This window comes from Triticum urartu, chromosome 7A, assembly GCF_056163025.1.
Source record: "Triticum urartu cultivar PI428250 chromosome 7A, HENAU_Tu73, whole genome shotgun sequence".
Taxonomy (NCBI): Eukaryota; Viridiplantae; Streptophyta; class Magnoliopsida; order Poales; family Poaceae; genus Triticum; species Triticum urartu.
Window position 1 is genome coordinate 527,096,128 of NC_141879.1, and position 22,542 is coordinate 527,118,669.

Here is a 22,542-nt window from a genome sequence, read left to right on the forward strand (position 1 = left end):
TGTTTCCCATTAAGATAAAGTAGATCAGTAGATGCTTTTCTTCCGGGAGTACAAGTCATCAGCCATTATTTCTTAGTAATTGTTTCCCGTATACCTATTGTTGCTTACATGGATATCAAAATTAAAGCTCGGTTTTATTCCGACTTCGATTTTAGTTGAACTGCACAAAAGGAGCCAATGTGTAAGGCAAACTGCTACATTACTGGGTCTAGTTGGTCGTTCCACTTTGCAGAAAGAAGCAGTCACTGTTTGCGCTGCATTACAGAAGGAATGACCGAGAAGCTTTACAGAGTATTATTAGACACCGGTGACATGACTAGTCTGCAGAGACCATTGGCAATTTAACAATACGTGGAGTGCCCTGGGCAAAAAGTGCCCAAACAAGTATAAAAGCTATGACAGGACTCCACGATCATAGGCATTACATATTTTGAATGGGAAAAGCTTGTTAAAGTTTAATCATTGATGTTAGAAAGAAGACGTTAGTTTAATATATTGGAATTGGAAAACCTTGTCAAAATTTGCTCATTGATGTTATCCAGAAGACATGCATTTGATATTTTTGAGTGGGACGCCCTTGCTGTGAGCAGCGTCGAGTGTTTTTTTCTATTCCTGTGTTCAGTTTAGAAGTAAATAGTTACTCTACTGAGATATTCCTGTGTTAAGAGTTTGTTCTGAATATTGTCTATGTAATGGCAGGCCTTGTGTTTGATTGCAAAGTTGAGCTTGGAATGTTGTGGCATGCGGCATCACGAGCTGTTCACCGTGCCTCCTGAGAATAATGCTTCGTATTGTTTTGCATGTCGATCTAATGCTAGTGATTTGCTTGGTAAGAAGATCATCCTCTTCTGTTGTTTCCGTGCTTAAGAAGTTCATCATTTGATGTTTCATTCATAGCCTATACGACAAGTCGGGTAGGTTAGACGTGAAACCATATGATCTTCCGACCAACTCATGATATTAGGCCGTGATTGGATCGTCGGTTTCCAACCAAAACCGCTTGTAAAACTGACGCTTGTAAATTAAAGCAGATGGTCTCGGGCGAAGGCGCTTGGTTGGTCGATTTCGACTAGTAAATATCGAAAGTACTTGACACACGATAAAAACGCTGAACGACACTCGGACGATTGCTAATCCAGCCGTTAGCTGCTGTTTCAGCCTTGCCCATGGATGGCATGATACGCACGTCGTGCATGTATCGTCTGGTAATGTCGTCCATATAGCAGTGCTCGTAAAATATACACTGGTCTCTCAAATTACACGCGTAACCTGCCAGTTTTACTTACAGACCTCGGGCCCTCGGTTTCATTACACCTGTATTTTACGCGTTGTTTTTGATGACTAGTAAATTACACTTGTATGTTAATACAGGTTTGAAATAAATCAGATCTCCAAAGCGCGGCCTTACCGTTTCATGCCGTCTCAGTTTCTCGAAGGTGCTCATAGGTGTCCGATGATCCTGGCTTCGTGAATGAGTAGCGGGCGCTGTATCAGACCATCCATAGGGCCCGCGAGGCCCTCTCCGTTGTCCTTCGAGTTGTTGCGCTTGCCGTGGCGCCGAGCATTGTTAACATCGTCAACGAACATGAGGATTCAGGAGATGACTTTATTTTGACTGGATGACACTAGGGACCCACTAGGGCCATAGCCGTACGTACGCAAGTGCCTCCTTATTATGTACAACTATTTTTTTTGCTTTCTCCTGGTTTTGTGACATCACGGTCCCACACCATTGTCAACCTATGTAGTCAATATAAACGAGAGAATTGCACAAGGTGCGGCTGACAGCTGGGACCAAGCAGCTCGAGCAGTATTTGTGTATTTTAGGCGTGAGCACTGCAGAGTTTTTCTTGGCGATGATTTCGTTGTTGTTCAGAGGAGAGCAGGGTATTAACTGGGCGGGCTGTGGCCCGTCTAACCCAGGCCAGATATCCAGCCCATATACTAATTTTTTCAAGATGAAAATGGCTAGCCCAGCTATACGCCTTTTTGAGGAATACAGAAGCAAGGTCAACTTGTTATTCTCCGCCCCGCTGGGCTGCAAATCTTTCCTAGGAGGGATGCATTAGGCTTAACAGGAAAATGGGCTTTAAAAGTAATAATAAATGGGGTGTAATTATAAAAACTGGGCAGTAACTATAAAAAAATGCACCAAACACGAAATTATTTTATAAAATATTATTTATGGATTTTGAAAATCTTAAATTTTCATTGTTGCGCGCGCAATGTTTCGTTCGATTTTTACATAATACAAATTTATATTTAATCTGACTAGAAATTTCGGGATAAAAATATTTCGGAGCCCATCAAAATGTGGGAAATTTTATTGAATTCTGTCTTCAACGGTTGGTTGAAATTATTAATCATTGTCCTAGCTAGAAAATGGGTTGTACTTTTAACAAACTGTAAATGGGTTGTTGTAAATTCCATTAGAATTCCAAAATGGGTTGTACATTCTTACAAAACGCAAATGGGCTATAAGTTTTCTGCCACACACTTGTGGGCCTACTAAGTGACGCGTCCCCTAAAAAAATAAGTTGACGCGTATGCAAGGCTTTGCCAACTTATTATAGTCAACACACGATTCTAGCAGCAGTGGCCTTTGGATGTCTATCCAATGGATGTCATGCTTCTTCTTCAATCTCGGATATTCTTAGCTTCGGCCGCCCAAAAAATGATTCCTCCCCCTGACATCTGGGGCGCACCGTTTCGGAGGCTGACCTATGGGCCTACTAAGTTGGAGCGTACCAAGGGCTTTGTCAACTTAGTCAATAATAAATGTTTCTAGCTTTAGTGACCGTACGATGTCCATCCAACGGTCGTAGTTCTTCTTCAACCTCTGGTCTTCTTGGTCCAGCCGCCCAAAGCAGCGCCGGTCGTGCCTCCTGCTCCTGCCTCCCGTGGCCGGCTGTGCTGCCGCGGAGGCCTCACCGCCCCCATACTACTCCCACCACTGGCCAGGCCAACCCTCCACTCACCCACACCCTCTGTTATTCTGCGGCGCGGCAGCCTCACACCGCAGCCGAACCAGTGAACCCTCGTACTCCTCTCTGTGCGGGCTTCCACTGTTGCGTCTTCCCCGGCTCCACGTCATCCCCTTCCTAGGCCTCGCTGTCGTCCAGACCACCGCCCTGGTGCTCTCGGCGCGGCGTGGTCAACGTGGTCAACGACCGACTTCCATCGGAAGAGTACTGTACGTGGAGAGGCTGACAGCTGGGTCCAGACGGCCGCAAGGAAGTGCCTCCTTATTACGCGCAAAATAATTATTCCTCCACCTTACAGCAGGGACCCACCGGACGGGCCACCTTATTTCGCGAAAAAAACGTTTCCCCCCTGACTGCTCGGACCCATCGGACGGGCCAGCGTATTTCGTGAAAAAAACGCTCCCCCCGCTGTCAGCTCGGACCCATTGGAAGTGCCTCCTTATTACGCACAAAAAAATGAATACTCCCCCTGCTTGGTGGGACCCACCATGGTGGGAGGCTGACTTGTGGGCCTACTAAGTTGACTGGGACGGGGGCCTTTGTCAACTTTAGTCAATATGAACGATTCTATCTCCAGTGACCGTACGATGTCCATCCAACGGCCGTAGTGCTTCTTCAACCTCTGGTCTTCTTGCTCCAGCCGCCCAAAGCAGCGCCGGTCGTGCCGCATGCTCCTGCCTCCCGTGGCCGGCTGTGCTACCGCGGAGGCCTCACCGCCCCCTACTATTCCCACCGTTAGCCAGGCACTGCGGCGACGGCAGCCTCACACCGCAGCCGAACCAGTGAACCCTCGTAGTCCTCTCCGCGCGGGCTTCCACTGCCACGTCGTCCCCTTCCTAGGCCTCGCCGTCGTCCACCGCCATGGTGCTCTCCGCGCGGCGTGGTCAACGTGGTCAAGGAACGATTTCCATCGGAAGAGTACTATACGTGGAGAGGCTGACGGCTGGGTCCACGGCCACAGCCCAGTTTTTTGTGATTTGCCAAGTAAGTCGCTCTGTCAGGCATGTTGGGCTGCAAATCTTTCAAGACGAGGAGAGCTTTCATTCGGCTGGCCGAGAAAATGGCCCATCAGTAATGAGCAATGGGTTGTACATTTTTAAAACACATCAAAATGGCAATTAGTTTCAGATATCTTTTTTTTCATTTCAAGATTTTAAATTACATTAATTTTTATGCGTGGGGAATTTGTTGGATTTTATATTGATATACATTTATTTTTAAAATCAGTTTGAATGTGAGTCGAAATTTTGGAATTAAAAACAGTTCGGACCGCACCAAAATATGCAAAATTTCGTATAATTTTTTAACCGTTGCCACAATATGGGCTGTAATGCTAACAAAAAGAATATGGGCTCCAAAAAAAACCTTAAGAATTAGCAAATGGGCTGTAAATTATTAGAAATAATGGCAGATGGGTTGTATGCTGTTTTCCACAGATTTGAGGCTTTCCTAAAAAAAGGTTGACGCACAAGCACTGACTGTTGGATGTCCATCCAACGGCCGTCGTGCTTCTTCAATCTCTGCTCTTCCTGCTCCAGCCGCTCAAACAAGCGCCGGCGGGACTGCCTGCTCCCTCCTCCTCACGGCCGGCTATGCTACCGCGCAGGCCTCACCGCCTGACCGTACTCCCATCGCTGGCCAAGCCATCCCTCTACTCACCCACACCTACTGTTATTATCCGGTGACGGCAGACGAATCAGTAAACCCTCGTACAGTCGTACTCCCCTACGCGTGGGAAACAACTGTCGAGTCTTCCCTGCCTCCGTGTCTTCCCCTTCCTAGGCCTCACCGTCGTCCACCGCCCTGGTGCTCTCGGCGCGGCGTGGTCAACGTGGTCAAGGAATGACTTCCATCGGACATGGACTGTACGTGGAGAGGCTGACAGCTGGGTCCAGGGCCGCAGCAAGGAAGTGCCTCCTTATTACGTGGAAAATAATGATTCCTCCACCTGACAGCTAGGACCCACCGGACGGGCCACTGTATTTCACGAAAAAACGTTTCCCCCTGACTGCTGGGACCCACCAGCTACATCTTCGCACGCGAGGAAGTGCGTCCGGGCAAAAAAAAAGATTCGCCCCCTGACTGCTAGGACCCACCAGCTACATCTTCGCACGCAAGGAAGTGCCTGACAGTCGGGACCCACCTGGTCGAAGCGTACGTAGCGTTGTCATTCTGGTCGCGAACGTGTACGTACATACTGGTCGATGTAGAGGCGCGCACGTGTCGTAGTAGAGGCGCGCACATAGCATTTACACGTACGTACAGCGGCCAGGGTGCAAGAAAGAAAATACGACCACGTATGTGTACATACGGGTGGGGTCTCGAAAGCCTACTCGCGCATACGTACAGCCAGGGCTCATGTACATGGCTGGGTCGGAACGGAGAAACAGCGTCGTCGTCGTGTTCATGGGGAGGAAACGGAATGTGTCGTGTTCATGAGGAGGCAACGGAATGCGTCGTGTTCATCGGGAGGGCTTGGACGGAACAAGCGATGGAAACAAGGCTTGGCGTACCGCAGAACGAAGGAAACGGCCTTGTGTTCAACCAGCCACGTTCGAAACGGGGTCCTGTTGATCGGGAGGGGTCTGGCGTACCGCAAAACGGAGGAAACAGACCTCCTACGGTTGAAACGGGGGTCCTGTTCATCGGGAGGGGTGTGGCGTACAACAAAACGGACGAAACGGACCTCCTACGGTCGAAACGGGGTCCTCTTCATCGGGAGGGGTGTGGCGTACCGCAAAACGGGACTCCACGGGATACTCTTCATCTCCACCGTCGACCCCCTCCAGCCTCCACGAGCTACTGGTCATCCACCGTCGACCTCCTCCAGCCTCCACCTGCGACTGTTCATCCACGGGCTCCTGTTCATCCAGCCTCCACCGTGCGCTACTCCACCGGCTACTGTTCAACCAGCCCTCTCCATGGGCTCCTATTCAACCACCCCTCCAAGGGCTACTGTTCATCCTGCCCTCCACCGTCTACCGTTCATCCTGCCCTCCACGGGGTGGTCCTGTTCATCCAGCCCTCCACGGGGTCATGTTCATCCAGCCCCAACCGGCTCGATCGATCGGGGTCCTGTTCATCCAGAGGCAACACCACGGGGTCCTGTTCATCCACCCCCACCGGGAACTGTTCATCCACCCCCCCCCCCACAACGCTCACTGTTCATCCAGAGGCAGCATCGATCGGCTTCAGTTAGCAGCAGTAGCGAAGGAATCGCTCGATCGGGTTCAGTTAACAGCCATCGATCGATCACTCGGGTTTAGTAACGCGTAGCCTACAGTGCAATCGCTCGGGTTCAGTTAGATCCCAACGCCTCGCTCGGGTTCAGTTAGAGCCAACGCCTCGCACACACGCGCGTACGTGTACGAGAGAAACGCGCATCACTCGGCCCCCGACCTCCCACCGTAACCGGGAACTCCCCGAAATTTTCCTCCCCCTCGCTTCTACCACGGTTTTTTCCGTCATGGACGGCCCAAAGAATGTCATGCAGCTGCGTCTCCGGCCCACCCAGGACGAAAAGCCCATTTTCTGTCATGATTTTTTGTCATCGAAGTAGGAGCCCACCACATCTATGATGATACAGGGTTTTGTCACAATTATCGTCATAGAAGTGTCATATGTATGACAGAAAAAAATTCGTTCGGCCCAAAATGTCACGGACGTGTCTTTTTTTTGTAGTGATGTGTTTGGGCGACGTCGATCGTCAAGGCGCAAGTCTCGATTTGATTCTTGATCTACAAGGGTCGATCTAGCTTCCTGTTATTCTCCATATACTTCTACTAGTGCTTATTATCCATGTGCTAATTACTCCGACATCGTCGCAGCCGCTAATAGCTATTAGCTTAATCCTCTGCATCTATACTAGTACTACTACTACCACGTACATCTTCCAGCCGTTGTTCATCTCTACAATCCATCCATCCATCTAGTCTGCTACTAGTCTCCTCCATGTACACATCCACAATCTTTTCCGCTTCCAACTAGATCCATTGCGTTTTCTTTTTCCTACAAGATTGCTTCTGCTAGTACAATAGTTGGCGCATGGTGAAAGATCAGGCCAACCCAAAAATCGTCTCAACGCCACTTGAGCCGTATCAGCTGGTTGATACATCTCTAACGCATCTATAATTTTTGATTGCTCCATGCTATTATATTATCTATTTTGGATGTTAATGGGCTTTATTTTACACTTTTATATCATTTTTGGGACTAACCTACTAACTGGAGGCCCAGCCCAAATTGCTGTTTTTTAGCCTATTTTAGGGTTTCGCAGAAAAGGAATATCAAATGGAGTCCAAACGGAATGAAACCTTCGGGAACGTGATTTTCTCAACAAACGTGATCCACGAGACTTGGAGTGGGCGTCAAGAAACGATTGAAGAAGGCACGAGGCAGGGGGCGCGCCTACCTTCCCTGGGCGCGCCCTCCACCCTCGTGGGCCCCTCGTTGCTCCACCGACGTACTTCTTCCTCCTATATATATCCACGTACCCCCAAAACATCCAGGAGCACCACAAAAACCTAATTCCACCGGCGCAACCTTCTGTACCCAAGAGATCCCATCTTGGGGCCTTTTTCGGAGCCCCGCCGGAGGGGGCATTGATCACGGAGGGCCTCTACATCAACTCCATGGCCTCTCCGGTGATGCGTGAGTAGTTTATTTCAGACCTACGGGTCCATAGTTATTAGCTAGATGGCTTCTTCTCTCTCTTTGGATCTCAATACAAAGTTCTCCTCGATCTTCTTGGAGATCTATTCGATGTAATCTTCTTTTGCGGTGTGTTTGTCGAGATCTGATGAATTGTTGGTTTATGATCCAGTTTATCTATGAACAATATTTGAATCTTCTCTGAATTCTTTTATGTGTGATTGGTTTATCTTTGCAAGTCTCTTCGAATTATCAGTTTGGTATGGCCTACTAGATTGATCTTTGTTGCAATGGGAGAAGTGCTTAGCTTTGGGTTCAATCTTGCGGTGCTCGATCCCAGTGACAGAAAGGGAACCGACACGTATTGTATTGTTGCCATCGAGGATAAAAAGATGGGGTTTATATCATATTGCATGAGTTTATCCCTCTACATCATGTCATCTTACTTAAAGTATTACTCTGTTCTTATGAACTTAATACTCTAGATGCATGCTGGATAGCGGTCGATGTGTGGAGTAATAGTAGTAGATGCAGAATCGTTTCGGTCTACTTGTCACGGACGTGATGCCTATATACATGATCATACCTAGATATTCTCATAATTATTCTCAATTCTATCAATTGCTCGACAGTAATTCGTGTACCCACCGTAATACTTATGCTCTTGAGAGAAGCCACTAGTGAAACCTATGGCCCCCGGGTCTATCTTCCATCATATTAATCTTCCAATACTTAGTTATTTCTTTTGCCGTCTATTTTACTTTGCATCTTTATTTCTCTTTATCATAAAAATACCAAAAATATTATCTTATCATATCTATCAGATTTCACTCTCGTAAGTGACCGTGAAGGGATTGACAACCCCTTTATCGCGTTGGTTGTGAGGTTCTTATTTGTTTGTGTAGGTGCGTGGGACTCGAGCGTGATCTCCTACTGGATTGATACCTTGGTTCTCAAAAACTGAGGGAAATACCTACGCTACTTTACTGCATCACCCTTTCCTCTTCAAGGGAAAACCAACGCAATGCTCAAGAGGTAGCAAGAAGGATTTCTGGCGCCGTTGCCGGGGAGATCTACGCCAAGTCAAGACATACCAAGTACCCATCACAACTCTTATCCTCCGCATTACATTATTTTCTATTTGCCTCTCGTTTTCCTCTCCCCCACTTCACCCTTGCCGTTTTATTTGCTCTCTTTTTTCGTTCCCCTTCTCTTTTTCTATTTGATTTTTTGCCTGTTCCTTGTTTTCTTGTGTGTTGGATTGCTCGCTTGTCACGATGGCTCAATATAATACCAAATTGTGTGACTTTGCCAATACCAATAGTAATGATTTTATTAGCACTCCGATTGCTCCTCTTACCGATGCTGAATCTTGTGAAATTAATACTGCTTTGCTGAATCTTATCATGAAAGATCCGTTTTCTGGCCTTCCTAGTGAAGATGCCGCTACCCATCTAAACAACTTTGTTGATTTGTGTGATATGCAAAATAAGAAAGATGTGCATAATGATATTGTTAAACTTAAGCTATTTTCGTTTTTGCCTAGAGATCGTGCTAAAGCTTGGTTTTCGTCTTTGCCTAAAAATAGTATTGATTCATGGAATAAGCGCAAAGATGCTTTTATCTCTAAGTATTTTCCTCCCGCTAAGATCATCTCTCTTAGAAACGATATTATGAATTTTAAGCAACTTGATCATGAACATGTTGCACAAGCTTGGGAGAGGATGAAATTAATGATACGTAATTGCCCTACACATGGTTTGGATCTTTGGATGATTATACAAAAAATTTATGCCGGATTGAATTTTTCTTCTAGAAATCTTTTAGATTCGGCCGCGGGAGGCACTTTTATGGAAATCACTTTAGGAGAAGCTACTAAACTCCTAGACAATATTATGGTTAATTATTCTCAACGGCATACCAAAAGATCTACCAGTAAAAAAGTGCATGCAATAGAAGAGATTAATGTTTTGAGTGGAAAGATGGATGAACTTATGAAATTGTTTGCTAATAAGAGTGCTCCTACTGATCCTAGTGATATGCCTTTGTCTACTTTGATTGAGAATAATAATGAATCTATGGATGTGAATTTTGCTGGTACGAACAATTTTGGTAATAATGCGTATAGAGGTAATTTTAATCCTAGGACGTTTCCTAGTAATTCCTCTAATAATTATGGTAATTCCTACAAAAATTCTTATGGAAATTATAATAAGATACCCTCTGATTTTGAATCTAATATTATAGAATTTATTAGTTCACAAAAGAATTTCAATGCTTTGATTGAAGAAAAATTGCTTAAGATTGATGAGTTGGCTAGGAACGTGATATAATTTCTCTTGATGTTGATTCTTTGAAACTTATATCAATTCCACCTAAGCATGATATCAATGAGTCTCTCAAAGCCATGAGAATTTCCATTGAGGAGTGCAAAGAAAGAACCGCTAGGATGCATGCTAAGAAAGATTGCTTTGTGAAAGCGTGTTCTTCTAGTTTTCATGATAATAATGATGAAGATCTAAAAGTTATTGATGTGTCCCCTATTAAATCCTTGTTTTGAAATATGAATCTTGATAATGATGGGACTGAACATGAGCCACCTTTACCTAGAACGCGTTCCAAAAATTCGGAATTTTTAGATCTTGATGCAAAAATTGTTAAAAGTGGGATTGAAGAGGTTAAAACTTTAAATAGCAATGAACCCACTATTTTGGATTTCAAGGAATTTATTTATGGTAATTGCTCTTTGATAGATTGTATTTCCTTGTTGCAGTCCGTGCTAAATTATACTCATGCTTATAGTCAAAATAAAGCTTTCACTAAACATATCGTTGATGCTTTGATGCAATCTTATGAAGAAAAACTTGAGTTGGAAGTTTCTATCCCTAGAAAACTGTATGATGAGTGGGAACCTACAATAAAAATTAAAATTAAAGATCATGAGTGTTATGCTTTGTGTGATTTGGGTGCTAGTGTTTCCATGATTCCAAAAACTTTGTGTGATTTGCTAGGTTTCCGTGATTTTGATGATTGCTCTTTAAACTTGCACCTTGCGGATTCCACTATTAAGAAACCTATGGGAAGAATTAATGATTTTCTTATTGTTTCAAATAGGAACTATGTGCCCGTAGATTTCATTGTTCTTGATATAGATTGCAATCCCTCATGTCCTATTATTCTTGGTAGACCTTTCCTTAGAACGATTGGTGCAGTTATTGATATGAAGGAAGGGAATATTAAATTCCAATTTCCATTAAAGAAAGGCATGGAACACTTCCCTATAAATAAATTTAAATTACCATATGAATCTATTATGAGAGCCACTTATGGATTGCCTACCAAAGATGGCAATACCTAGATCTATCTTCGCTTTTATGCCTAGCTAGGGGCGTTAAACGATAGCGCTTGTTGGGAGGAAACCCAATTTTATTTTTATTCCTTGATTTCTGCTCCTGTTTAATAATAAATAATTTACCTAGCCCCTGTTTTGGTTGCGTTTTTTGTGTTTAATTAGTGTCTGTGCCAAGTAGAACCGTTGGGAAGACTTGAGGAAAGTCTTTTTGATCTTGCTGTAAAAACAGAAACTTTAGAGCTCGTGAGATTGCTGCCATTTTTATTTGGAAAGTGATATTTATTTAATTATTTTTGAATATGATTAACAGATAAATTCCTCATGTACAAAAATTTATTTTAGAATTTTTGGGGTTCCAGAAGTTGCGTTAGCTACAGATTACTTCAGACTATTCTGTTTTTGATAGATTCTGTTTTTTGTGTGTTGTTCGCTTATTTTGATGAATCTATGGCTAGTAAAAGAGTTTATAAACCATAGAGAAGTTGGAATACAGTAGGTTTAACACCAATATAAATAAATAATGAGTTCATTACAGTACCTTGAAGTGGTGTTTTGTTTTCTTTCGCTAACGGAGCTCATGATATTTTCTATTTTGAGTTTTGTGTTGTGAAGTTTTCAAGTTTTGGGTAAATATTTGATGGATTATGGAACAAAGAGTGGAAAAAGCCTAAGCTTGGGGATTCCCATGGCACCCCAAGGTAAAACTCAAGGACACCAAAAAGCCTAAGCTTGGGGATGCCCCGGAAGGCATCCCCTCTTTCGTCTTCGTCTATCGGTAACTTTACTTGGAGCTATATTTTTATTCACCACATGATATGTGTTTTGCTTGGAGCGTCTTGTATGATTTGAGTCTTTTCTTTTTAGTTTACCACAATCATCCTTGATGTACACACCTTTTGATAGAGACTCGCATGATTTGAAATTTATTAGAATACTCTATGTGCTTCACTTATATCTTTTGAGCTATATAGTTTTTGCTCTAGTGCTTCACTTATATCTTTTAGAGCACGGCGGTGGTTTTATTTTATAGAAATAATTGATCTCTCATGCTTCACTTATATTATTTTGAGAGTCCTTTAGAACAACATGGAAATTTGCTTTAATATAAAAGCTTTCATAGAAGTGCATTGAATACTAGGAGAAGTTTGATACTTGATAATTGTTTTGAGATATGGAGATGATGATATTAGAGTCATGCTAGTTGAGTAGTTGTGAATTTGAGAAATACTTGTGTTGAAGTTTGTGATTCCCGTAGCATGCACATATGGTGAACTGTTATGTGATGAAGTCGGAGCATGATTTATTTATTGATTGTCTTCCTTATGAATGGCGGTCGGGGACAAGCGATGGTCTTTTCCTACCAATCTATCCCCCTAGGAGCATGCGCGTAATACTTTGTTTTGATAACTAATAGATTTTTGCAATAAGTATGTGAGTTCTTTATGACTAATGTTGAGTCCATGGATTATACGCACTCTCGCCCTTCCACCATTGCTAGCCTCTCTAATATCGCGCACTTTTTGCCGGTATCATACACCCACCATATACCTTCCTCAAAACAGCCACCATACCTACCTATTATGGCATTTCCATAGCCTTTCCGAGATATATTGCCATGCAAATTTCCACCGTTCCATTATTATGACACGCTTCATCATTGTCATATTGCTTGCATGATCATGTAGTTGACATCGTATTTGTGGCAAAGCCACCGTTCATAATTCTTCATACATGTCACTCATGCATCATTGCACATCCCGGTACACCGCCGGAGGCATTCACATAGAGTCATATTTTGTTCTAAGTATTGAGTTGTAATTCTTGAGTTGTAAGTAAATAAAGTGTGATGGTCATCATTATTAGAGCATTGTCCCAAGTGAGGAAAGGATGATGGAGACTATGATTCCCCCACAAGTCGGGATGAGACTCCGGACGAAAAAAAAGAGGCCAAAAAAAAGAAGGCCCAAAAAATTGAGAGAAAAAGAGAGAAGGGACAATGCTACTATCCTTTTTCCACACTTGTGCTTCAAAGTAGCACCATGATCTTCATGATAGAGAGTCTCCTATGATATCACTTTCATATACTAGTGGGAATTTTTCATTATAGAACTTGGCTTGTATATGCCAAGGATGGGCTTCCTCAAAATGCCCTAGGTCTTCATGAGCAAGCGAGTTGGATGCACACCCACTTAGTTTCTTTTGTTGAGATTTCATACACTTATAGCTCTAGTGCATCCGTTGCATGTCAATCCCTACTCACTCACATTAATATCTATTAATGGGCATCTCCATAGCCCATTGATATGCCTAGTTGATGTGAGACTATCTTCTCCTTTTTGTCTTCTCCACAACCACCATTCTATTCCACATATGGTGCTATATCCATGGCTCACGCTCATATATTGCGTGAAGATTGAAAAAGTTTGAGAACATCAAAAGTATGAAACAATTGCTTGGCTTGTCATCGGGGTTGTGCATGATTTAAATATTTTGTGTGGTGAAGATAGAGCATAGCCACACTATATGACTTTGTAGGGATAACTTTCTTTGGCCATGTTATTTTGAGAAGACATGATTGCTTAGTTAGTATGCTTGAAGTATTATTATTTTTATGTCAATATTAAACTTTTATCTTAAATCTTTCGGATCTGAACATTCATGCCACAATAAAGAAAAATTACATTGAGAAATATGTTAGAAAGCATTCCACATCAAAAATTCTTCTTTTATCATTTACCTACTCGAGGACGAGCAGGACTTAAGATTGGGGATGCTTGATACGTCTCCAACGTATCTATAATTATTGATTGCTCCATGCTATTATATTATCTATTTTGGATGTTAATGGGCTTTATTTTACACTTTTATATCATTTTTGGGACTAACCTACTAACCGGAGGCCGAGCCCAAATTGCTATTATATTATCTATTTTGGATGTTAATGGGCTTTATTTTAGGGTTTCGCAGAAAAGGAATATCAAACGATGTCCAAACGGAATGAAACCTTCATGAACGTGATTTTCTCAACAAACGTGATCCAAGAGACTTGGAGTGGGCGTCAAGAAACGATCGAGGAAGGCACGAGGCAGGGGGGTGCGCCTACCTTCCCTGGACGCACCCTCCACCCTCGTGGGCCCCTCATTGCTCCACCGACGTACTTCTTCCTCCTATATATATCCACGTACCCCCAAACATCCAGGAGCACCGCGAAAACCTAATTCCACCACCGCAACCTTCTGTACCCGAGAGATCCCATCTTGGGGCCTTTTCCGGAGCCCCGCCGGAGGGGGCATTGATCACGGAGGGCCTCTACATCAACTCCATGGCTTCTCCGGTGATGTGTGAGTAGTTTATTTCAGACCTACGCGTCCATAGTTATTATCTAGATGGCTTCTTCTCTCTCTTTGGATCTCAATACAAAGTTCTCCTCGATCTTCTTGGAGATCTATTCGATGTAATCTTCTTTTGCGGTGTGTTTGTCGAGATCCGATGAATTGTGGGTTTATGATCCAGTTTATCTATGAACAATATTTGAATCTTCTCTGGATTCTTTTATGTATGATTGGTTTATCTTTGCAAGTCTCTTCGAATTATCAGTTTGGTTTGGCCTACTAGATTGATCTTTCTTGCAATGGTAGACGTGCTTAGCTTTGGGTTCAATCTTGCGGTGCTCGATCCCAGTGACAGAATGGGAACCGATACGTATTGTATTGTTGCCATCGAGGATAAAAAGATGGGGTTTATATCATATTGCATGAGTTTATCCCTCTACATCATGTCATCTTACTTAAAGCATTACTATGTTCTTATGAACTTAATACTCTAGATGCATGCTGGATAGCGGTCGATGTGTGGAGTAATAGTAGTAGATGCAGAATCGTTTCGGTCTACTTGTCGTGGATGTGATGCCTATATACATGATCATACCTAGATATTCTCATAATTATTCTCAATTCTATCAATTGCTCGACAGTAATTCGTTTACCCACTGTAATACTTATGCTCTTGAGAGAAGCCACTAGTGAAACCTATGGCCCCCGGGTCTATCTTCCATCATATTAATCTTCCAACACTTAGTTATTTCTTTTGATGTTTATTTTACTTTGCATCTTTATTTCTCTTTATCATAAAAATACCAAAAATATTATATTATCATATCTATCAGATTTCACTCTCGTAAGTGACCGTGAAGGGATTGACAACCCCTTTATCGCGTTGGTTGCGAGGTTCTTATTTGTTTGCGTAGGTGCGTGGGACTTGAGCGTGATCTCCTACTGGATTGATACCTTGCTTCTCAAAAACTGAGGGAAATACTTACGCTACTTTACTGCATCACCCTTTCCTCTTCAAGGGAAAACCAACGCAGTGCTCAAGAGGTAGCACTGGTATCAGAGAGTGCGAGGTTTGTCACTGCGCATGATGTCAACCGCAAGCAAGCGTGACGAGGATGAGGTGCGGGAGGATGACGGGCCGCTGCAATATGGTCCCGATCTGGACCCAGGTGTCCGTGCTATGTTCAAGGCTACATATCAGCACTTCGACAACTGCATGAAGGCCCACGACGAGACGGTGACCGACGGGTTCCAGGCCATGCAGGCAGCCCTCCGTCTCCTAGAGGCAAGGGCAACGGCGTGGCTGCTCCAGCAAGGGCACAACATGCCCTGCAGCAGCGAGCACCTCGACATGTCCATGACGCGGACGTTGCTAATGACGATAATGATGCTGAGTCCGAGGATGATTCTGATGCTCGTGGCGACTTGGCTCACGGACCACGACAGGATGCTCGTCCCCGTGATGATGGACCAAGGCGGCGCCGCGATGAGGACGAGGACGGAGGTATTGGTAGAATAAAAAATACTATACCTTCGTTCACAGGCAAGGCCGGTCCTGAGGAGTATCTTGAGTGGGAGATGCGTGTGGAGCAGATTTTTTATAACCACCGTTACTCCGAGGAGCGGAAGATTCAATTTGCTTCTCTTGAATTTTTAGGTTATGCATTAATTTGGTGGGATCAACTCAACCGCAATGATGCACGACCAGAATCGTGGCATGAGATGAAGCGTACAATGCGTGCTTGCTTTGTGCCAGCTTATTTCGAGAAGGAGCAACACACAAAGCTTCGACGTCTTGTTCAAGGAGCCATGACTTACCAACAGATGCAAGTTCTGATGATCAGAACTAATGTGCATGCGTCTGATGATGCAACAATGACACGTTTCTTTGAGGGGCTGAATGAGGATATACGCGATCGTGTTGATTTGATGCAGTATAATGATATGCAAGAGCTTCTTCATCAAGCAGAGCGTGCCGAACAGTGGGTAAAAGCAAAGCAAGTTTCCAAAGGCCGCACCAATTTCAGCATGGGGCTGATACGTCCATTTTGCATCATGCTTTTATATCGATATTTATTGCATTATGGGTTGTTATTACACATTATGTCACAATACTTTTGCCTATTCTCTCTTATTTTACAAGGTTTACATGAAGAGGGAGAATGCCGGCAACTGGGATTCTGGATGGAAAAGGAGCAAATATTAAAGACCTATTCTGCACAGCTCCAAAAGTCCTGAAACTTCACGGAAGTTATTTCCAGAATATATAAAAAATACTGAGCGCGAGAAGTACCAAACGAGGCCACCCACCATCCACGAGGGTGGGGGCGCGCCCCCTGCCTGGGCCCCCTGGTGGCCCTCCGATGCCCATCTTCTGCTATATGGAGTCTTTCGTCCGAGAAAAAAAATCATAAGCAAGCTTACGGGACGAAACTCCGCCGCCATGAGACGGAACCTTGGCGGAACCAATCTAGGGCTCTGGCGGAGCTGTTCTGCCGGGGACACTTCCCTCCTGGAGGGGGAAATCATCGCCATCGTCATCACCAACGATCCTCTCATCGGGAGGGGGTCAATCTCCATCAAAATCTTCACCGGCACCATCTCATCTCAAACCCTAGTTCATCTCTTGTATCCAATCTTTGTATCCAAACCTCAGATTGGTACCTGTGGGTTGCTAGTAGTGTTGATTACTCCTTGTAGTTGACGCTAGTTGGTTTACTTGGTGGAAGATTATATGTTCAGATCCATTATGCATATTAATACCCCTCTGATTATGAACATGAATATGCTTTGTGAGTAGTTACGTTTGTTCCTGAGGACATGGGAGAAGTCTTACTATTAGTAGTCATGTGAATTTGGTATTCATTCGATATTTTGATGAGATGTATGTTGGCATCCCTCTAGTGGTGTCATGTGAACGTCGACTACATGACACTTCATCATTGTTTGGACCTAGAGGGAGGCATTGGGAAGTAATAAGTAGATGATGGGTTGCTAGAGTGACAGAAGCTTAAACCCTAGTTTATGCGTTGCTTCGTAAGGGGCTGATTTGGATCATTATGTTTCATGCTATGGTTAGGTTTACCTTAATACCTCTGTTGTAGTTGCGTATGCTTGCAATGGGGGTTAATCATAAGTGGGATGCTTGTCTAAGTAAGGGCAGTACCCAAGCACCGGTCCACCCACATATCAAATTATCAAAGTACCGAACGCGAATCATATAATCATGATGAAAACTAGCTTGACGATAATTCCCATGTGTCCTCGGGAGCGCTTTCCTTCATATAAGAGTTTGTCCAGGCTTGTCCTTTGCTACAAAAAGTATTGGGCCATCTTTATGCACTTTATTTACACTTGTTACTCATTACCAATTACCTTATCACAAAACTATCTGTTACCGATAATTTCAGTGCTTGCAGAGAATATCTTACTGAAAACTGCTTATCATTTCCTTCTGCACCTCGTTGGGTTCGACACTCTTACTTATCGAAAGGACTACGATAGATCCCCTATACTTGTGGGTCATCAGGGGCGGCGTTCCTATTCGCATGACGATGATAATGTCAAGCCAGTTTCATCCTATAGGTCAGCTGCTACCGATCACAAGGAGATGAGCAAAGAATCTATGGCCGCGAGCAAAGTGGCTTCAAGGGCTGATTCAAGTGCGCAGTCTGCTATGCGTACTAGTGAGATTGTGTGTTACAGATGTGGAGGTAGGGGACACAGACGCATTGATTGTCCGAACAATAAGAGAGTGCTCCTTGTTAATGATGGATATGTTTCCAAATACAAAACTGCCCCAGAGTCTGATGAGCCCAAGGAAGGGGAAAGTGAATCTAATCCTATCATGTGATCTGCCATGCATCATGGTGCAACGAGCTAAAGAGGATCAAGTTCCAAGCTCGGGACAGCGGTGGAAAAATTTTCAGTCACAATGTCTGAATCAACAACAAGTATTGCAAGTTGATTATTGATGGAGGGAGCTACACCAACATCATAAGCAAGCGTGTGGTGGATGCTTTAGGATTGAAGACATGGCCACATCCGCAGCCACATTGCATTGAGTGGTTGTACAACTCCGGACATCTGAAGGTGACTCACAAGGTACGTGTAAAGTTCAATATTGGCACATATTATGATGAGGTGATTTGCGATGTTGTGCTAATGGATGTGTGTCAGTTGCTATTGGGTCGACCGTGGCAATATGATCACCATGCTATACATGAGGGGAGATCCAACACTTATGTGTTTCGAGATGTTGGCATCAGACGTGTGCTGCAGCCCATGGGTAACAATGCAATAAAGAGTGATCATGTGTTTGAAAACAAGGAGATTTTGAAGAGTGCACCGAAACTGAGGACCGTTTCGCTTGAAGGGGGAGAGGATGATACGGACACCGCAAGTACTCTTGTGGTTCCTCCATTACTGCCAAGTAAAATATTTTCTAGGCCAGAGGCTGGCTATGGAAAAACGATGCAGAAGTATGTGGTCCCGGCTCTACGTCAAAGGAGGGTGTCACATTCAACAAATCAAAAAGGTATATTAGGCTCCCTACCTTGCTCACGTACTAACCAAGGCATGCAAAAGCCAATATTCAGGGATCCAAGTATCACCAGGGTTGTAATTGAAGAGATGCCAGCTAATTTAATCCCTTCGGATGAAGTGGAGCCTTGCTTTAGAACCCCAAACAACTACTGCAAGTTTAGCCAGAAAAACAAGCTTAAGTGAAGGTCTCCTAGTTTTATTATGGTGTGTGTTTTTTATCCTGTTGAGTGTTTTCTTGTATTTTCGTTGAGCCCCGTCTGTGTCGTGATGTGAGTCGGGCTTAGCCCAAGTTGCCTGCATGCACCTATAAAAAAAGGTCATATGGCCATGTAAAAGTTAGGTTTTAGTTTTGGCAAAAATACTCAGAACATGCATCTAGCGATGCCCGCGTATCTGTGCTCATACGTTCCCTAATCAGGGTTTGATCATTGCATGTGTTTGGGCGACGTCGATCGTCAAGGCGCAAGTTTCGGTTTGATTCTTGATCTACAAGGGTCGATCTAGCTTCCTGTTCTTCTCCATATACTTCTACTAGTGCTTATTATCCATCTGCTAATTACTTCATTGTCATCGCCGCTGCTAATAGGTATTAGCTTAATCCCCTGAATCTATACTAGTACTACTACTACCACGTACATCTTCCAGCCGCTATTCATCTCTACAATCCATTCATCCATCTAGTATGCTACTAGTCTCCTCCACGTACACATCCACAATCTCTTCCGATTCCAACAAGATCCATTGCGTTTTCTTTTTCCTGCAAGATTGCTTCTACTAGTACAACAGTTGGCGCGTGGTGAAAGATCAGGCCAACCCAAAAATCGTTTCAACACCACTTGAGTCGTATCATAGGATGAGAGGTGTGGGCCCGTTTCCTGTTCAGTTTTGCAAAGGGGCAAATGCCTCAATCCTCTCAACCGCACTTCTCCAACCGGTCGCGGCCCAAATCCGATCTTGAAGAGCCAACCATGCGAAGAATTTAACTTTGGGAGGGGCCCAAACTTTTGAAACCATAAAGTCCATGGGGAGAGCATCAATCCCAGCAATTGAGCCCTATATGTAGTGGCTGCCGAGTAGATCCCATCGTTCTAATGCTTTCAAACAGTTTCATCTCGGTTTGCTCATCAAGATGAAAGTCGCGCATAAGCATCCAAAGGTGAAGAATTCGCGGATGTGGGCACCGAAGATGACAGTGTCATGATTAGTCTTTAGTATCCAAGCATTCCCGTTGAGAGCCTCCCGTACTTTCCAATTATCTCTGCTCGAGGCCTCAAAAATTTGTGGAGCAATATCCTTGGCTTCCGCCCAAGTAGCCATGGGGAATCCCATAAAGATGTTTTGGCGCCATTGTATGGGTTATCAAGTCCCACCCATAATTTGTTTGGCTTCTTCCATTCATACCATGACCATCTTAGCCCTAATGCACGGACAAAATTTTCAATGTTGAGAACTTGGAGGCCGCGGTACTCCGTAGGACGGCAAGCCACCTTCTAGTTGACCTTGCACTTCGCACGGTCCTCTTATCCGAACCGGGCCAAAGGAATGCCCTCTCAATCTTGAGCTTTCGAGAGTGTGGGTATGATTTTTAGGAAGGAGGATTCTGACTACATGATGGGGTGCGCTAGTTTGCTGTCTCATATTTGGTCCATTGAATTAAATTGATGGGTTATGAACTTGAGATGCCATACAAACATTGACGCTTTAAAACAATGATATGTGTTGTGTGGTACTAACGAGTTTAATGAATGCTCATGAAACTCATTAGCTTGTCTGTTAGTCTCGTTAGGTTCTCTTCACGGAAAAAGCTCGTTAAGCTTGGCGAGCGGAAATCAGTGGTTAACTTTGTACATTAGCTCGTGTGCTACAAGCTTTTAGTCCATTCAAATTCTGAATAGACTATTCGGGGGTGGGATAAAAACCGGGGGCGCTTTGACACAGTCAAAACTTTTCGCAATACTTTCTGTTTTACGGGGAAAACGGTTTTACAGCACTCATTACCTGAAGAAGCTACGTGCCCAAGGAAACGTGCAAAGGTAGCTCAAGAAAGGTACTACTAGTAGAACTCTTGCAGGTGCTGCTCATTAGCAAAGGTTGACGACAGACTCTCATCCGCAGGCAATGCAGTGCACTCTGCCACTAGTGCGAGCTCACCGACAAGTGATAACCAGGGCAGCTACCCACACAAATTGCTGGAGCACCAAGGTACGCGTTTTCACTTTTGACAGGCGTATCCTTCGACATGCTTTTCTTTAGTAGCGTCTTCTCCTCTGTTTCAGTCAGAAAAAGTGTATGCACTGCGCAATTCATTTTGCTGAAGAAGACTAACTATACACAATATAATAAATTGTGTGTGATGACAGGCAATCGTTAACCATCCCTAGTTAACCCTCCTGCAGTTCAACCTGACCTCCGTGGGCGTCCCGGCGGCCGGCAGGAGGCCCCCCATCTTGACCATGGCCTTGGCGAAGTCGCCGGCGAATATCTTGCCGTTGCCGCTGTACTTCCTCACCAGCGCGTCCTGCGACCCGCCGTTGAACAGCTCCTGGTCCGAGTGCAGCAGCCCGCGCCGCGCCACCAGGTTCGCGTAGTAGGCGTTGTCGAACGCGTCGGGCGTCCGGTCGTCGAACGGCGCGAGGTTGCCGTCCCCGCCGGCCTGCGGGCACGTCTGCCGCCGCGCCGCCGCGAAGGTGGCGTTGATGTTGGGCTCCCTGTAGATGCGGCCGCGGAAGAGGGCGCAGCGCGCCCGCCCCACGGTGTGCGCGCCGGAGAGCGCCGTCATCTCGCGCGCCGAGAGCCCCTTGGCCGCGAACGCCAACACGAGCGACGCGGCGCTGGCGCCGGGCCCCGGGAGGTTCGCGTTGGCGGCGCTCTGCGTCGCCGTGCGCGAGTCCTTCCGGCCCAGCGGCACGTTCCACGTCGGGCCCCTGAGCTGCATGCATGCCGCGCACGTCACTTCGCGTTAGCGACACAATGGCGAGCTGTGATGTAAGGTGCGCCGCCGGCGGACCGGGACGTGCGCTCGCTCACCAGGTTGACGGCGTCGCGAGCTGCCAGCGCGACGATGTCGGCGCAGGAGACGGTGGCCTTGCAGGCCGCCTCGACGCGCGCCTTGATGGCGTCGATCACCTCGTACCCGCGGACGGAGTTGGCGTTCGCGCCGGCGTTCTTCTCGCCGGTGAAGGCCGGCGTGTCGTCCAGGAGGATCGACGCGTCACATCCCTGCGCAAACAAACATACGCACGCGTCAGTCAAGCTCAGGGAGCTAGCTAGCCAGCGAGGTGGAGCCGAGGAGAAATGCGACGGGCTCACGTTGACGAAGCAGTCGTGGAAGAAGAGCCGAATGATGGACGCGCCCATCCGCGGCTCCGCGGCGACGGCCGGCGCCATCACCGACCGCACGATGGCCTCCACGTTGGGGCACGTCCTGGCGTAGAACCTGGGCGAGAGCTTCGCGTGGCATGGAAGAACCACACAGAGGAGGGCAGCAGCAGCGACGTAGCTCCTGGCGGCCAACAAGAAACCCATCCCGGTCCTCTCAACAACTCAGCTACCACGACAAAGCAGTGCACACTCAGTCGTAGAGCAGCTTCAGTGACGGATGCGGTCGAGCTCAGTGGCAGAGAGAGACACTGGAGAACAGTGTACTTATAGCGCTCGGCTGGGCTGCCGGTCGTCGTGA

At 45.3% G+C, this 22,542-nt stretch overlaps 1 protein-coding gene across 1 annotated transcript; it reads right to left on the reverse strand.

The window, feature by feature from the left end:
* Nucleotides 1-20,810: 20,810 nt before the first annotated feature.
* LOC147960276 (peroxidase P7-like) lies at nucleotides 20,811-22,542 on the reverse strand. Its single transcript, XM_087537228.1, has 3 exons — nucleotides 22,173-22,542; nucleotides 21,891-22,082; nucleotides 20,811-21,792 (listed from the first exon to the last, which is right to left on the reverse strand). The coding sequence occupies exons 1-3, from the start codon at nucleotides 22,386-22,388 to the stop codon at nucleotides 21,241-21,243; spliced, it is 960 nt and encodes a 319-aa protein (XP_087393354.1). The 5' UTR covers nucleotides 22,389-22,542; the 3' UTR covers nucleotides 20,811-21,240.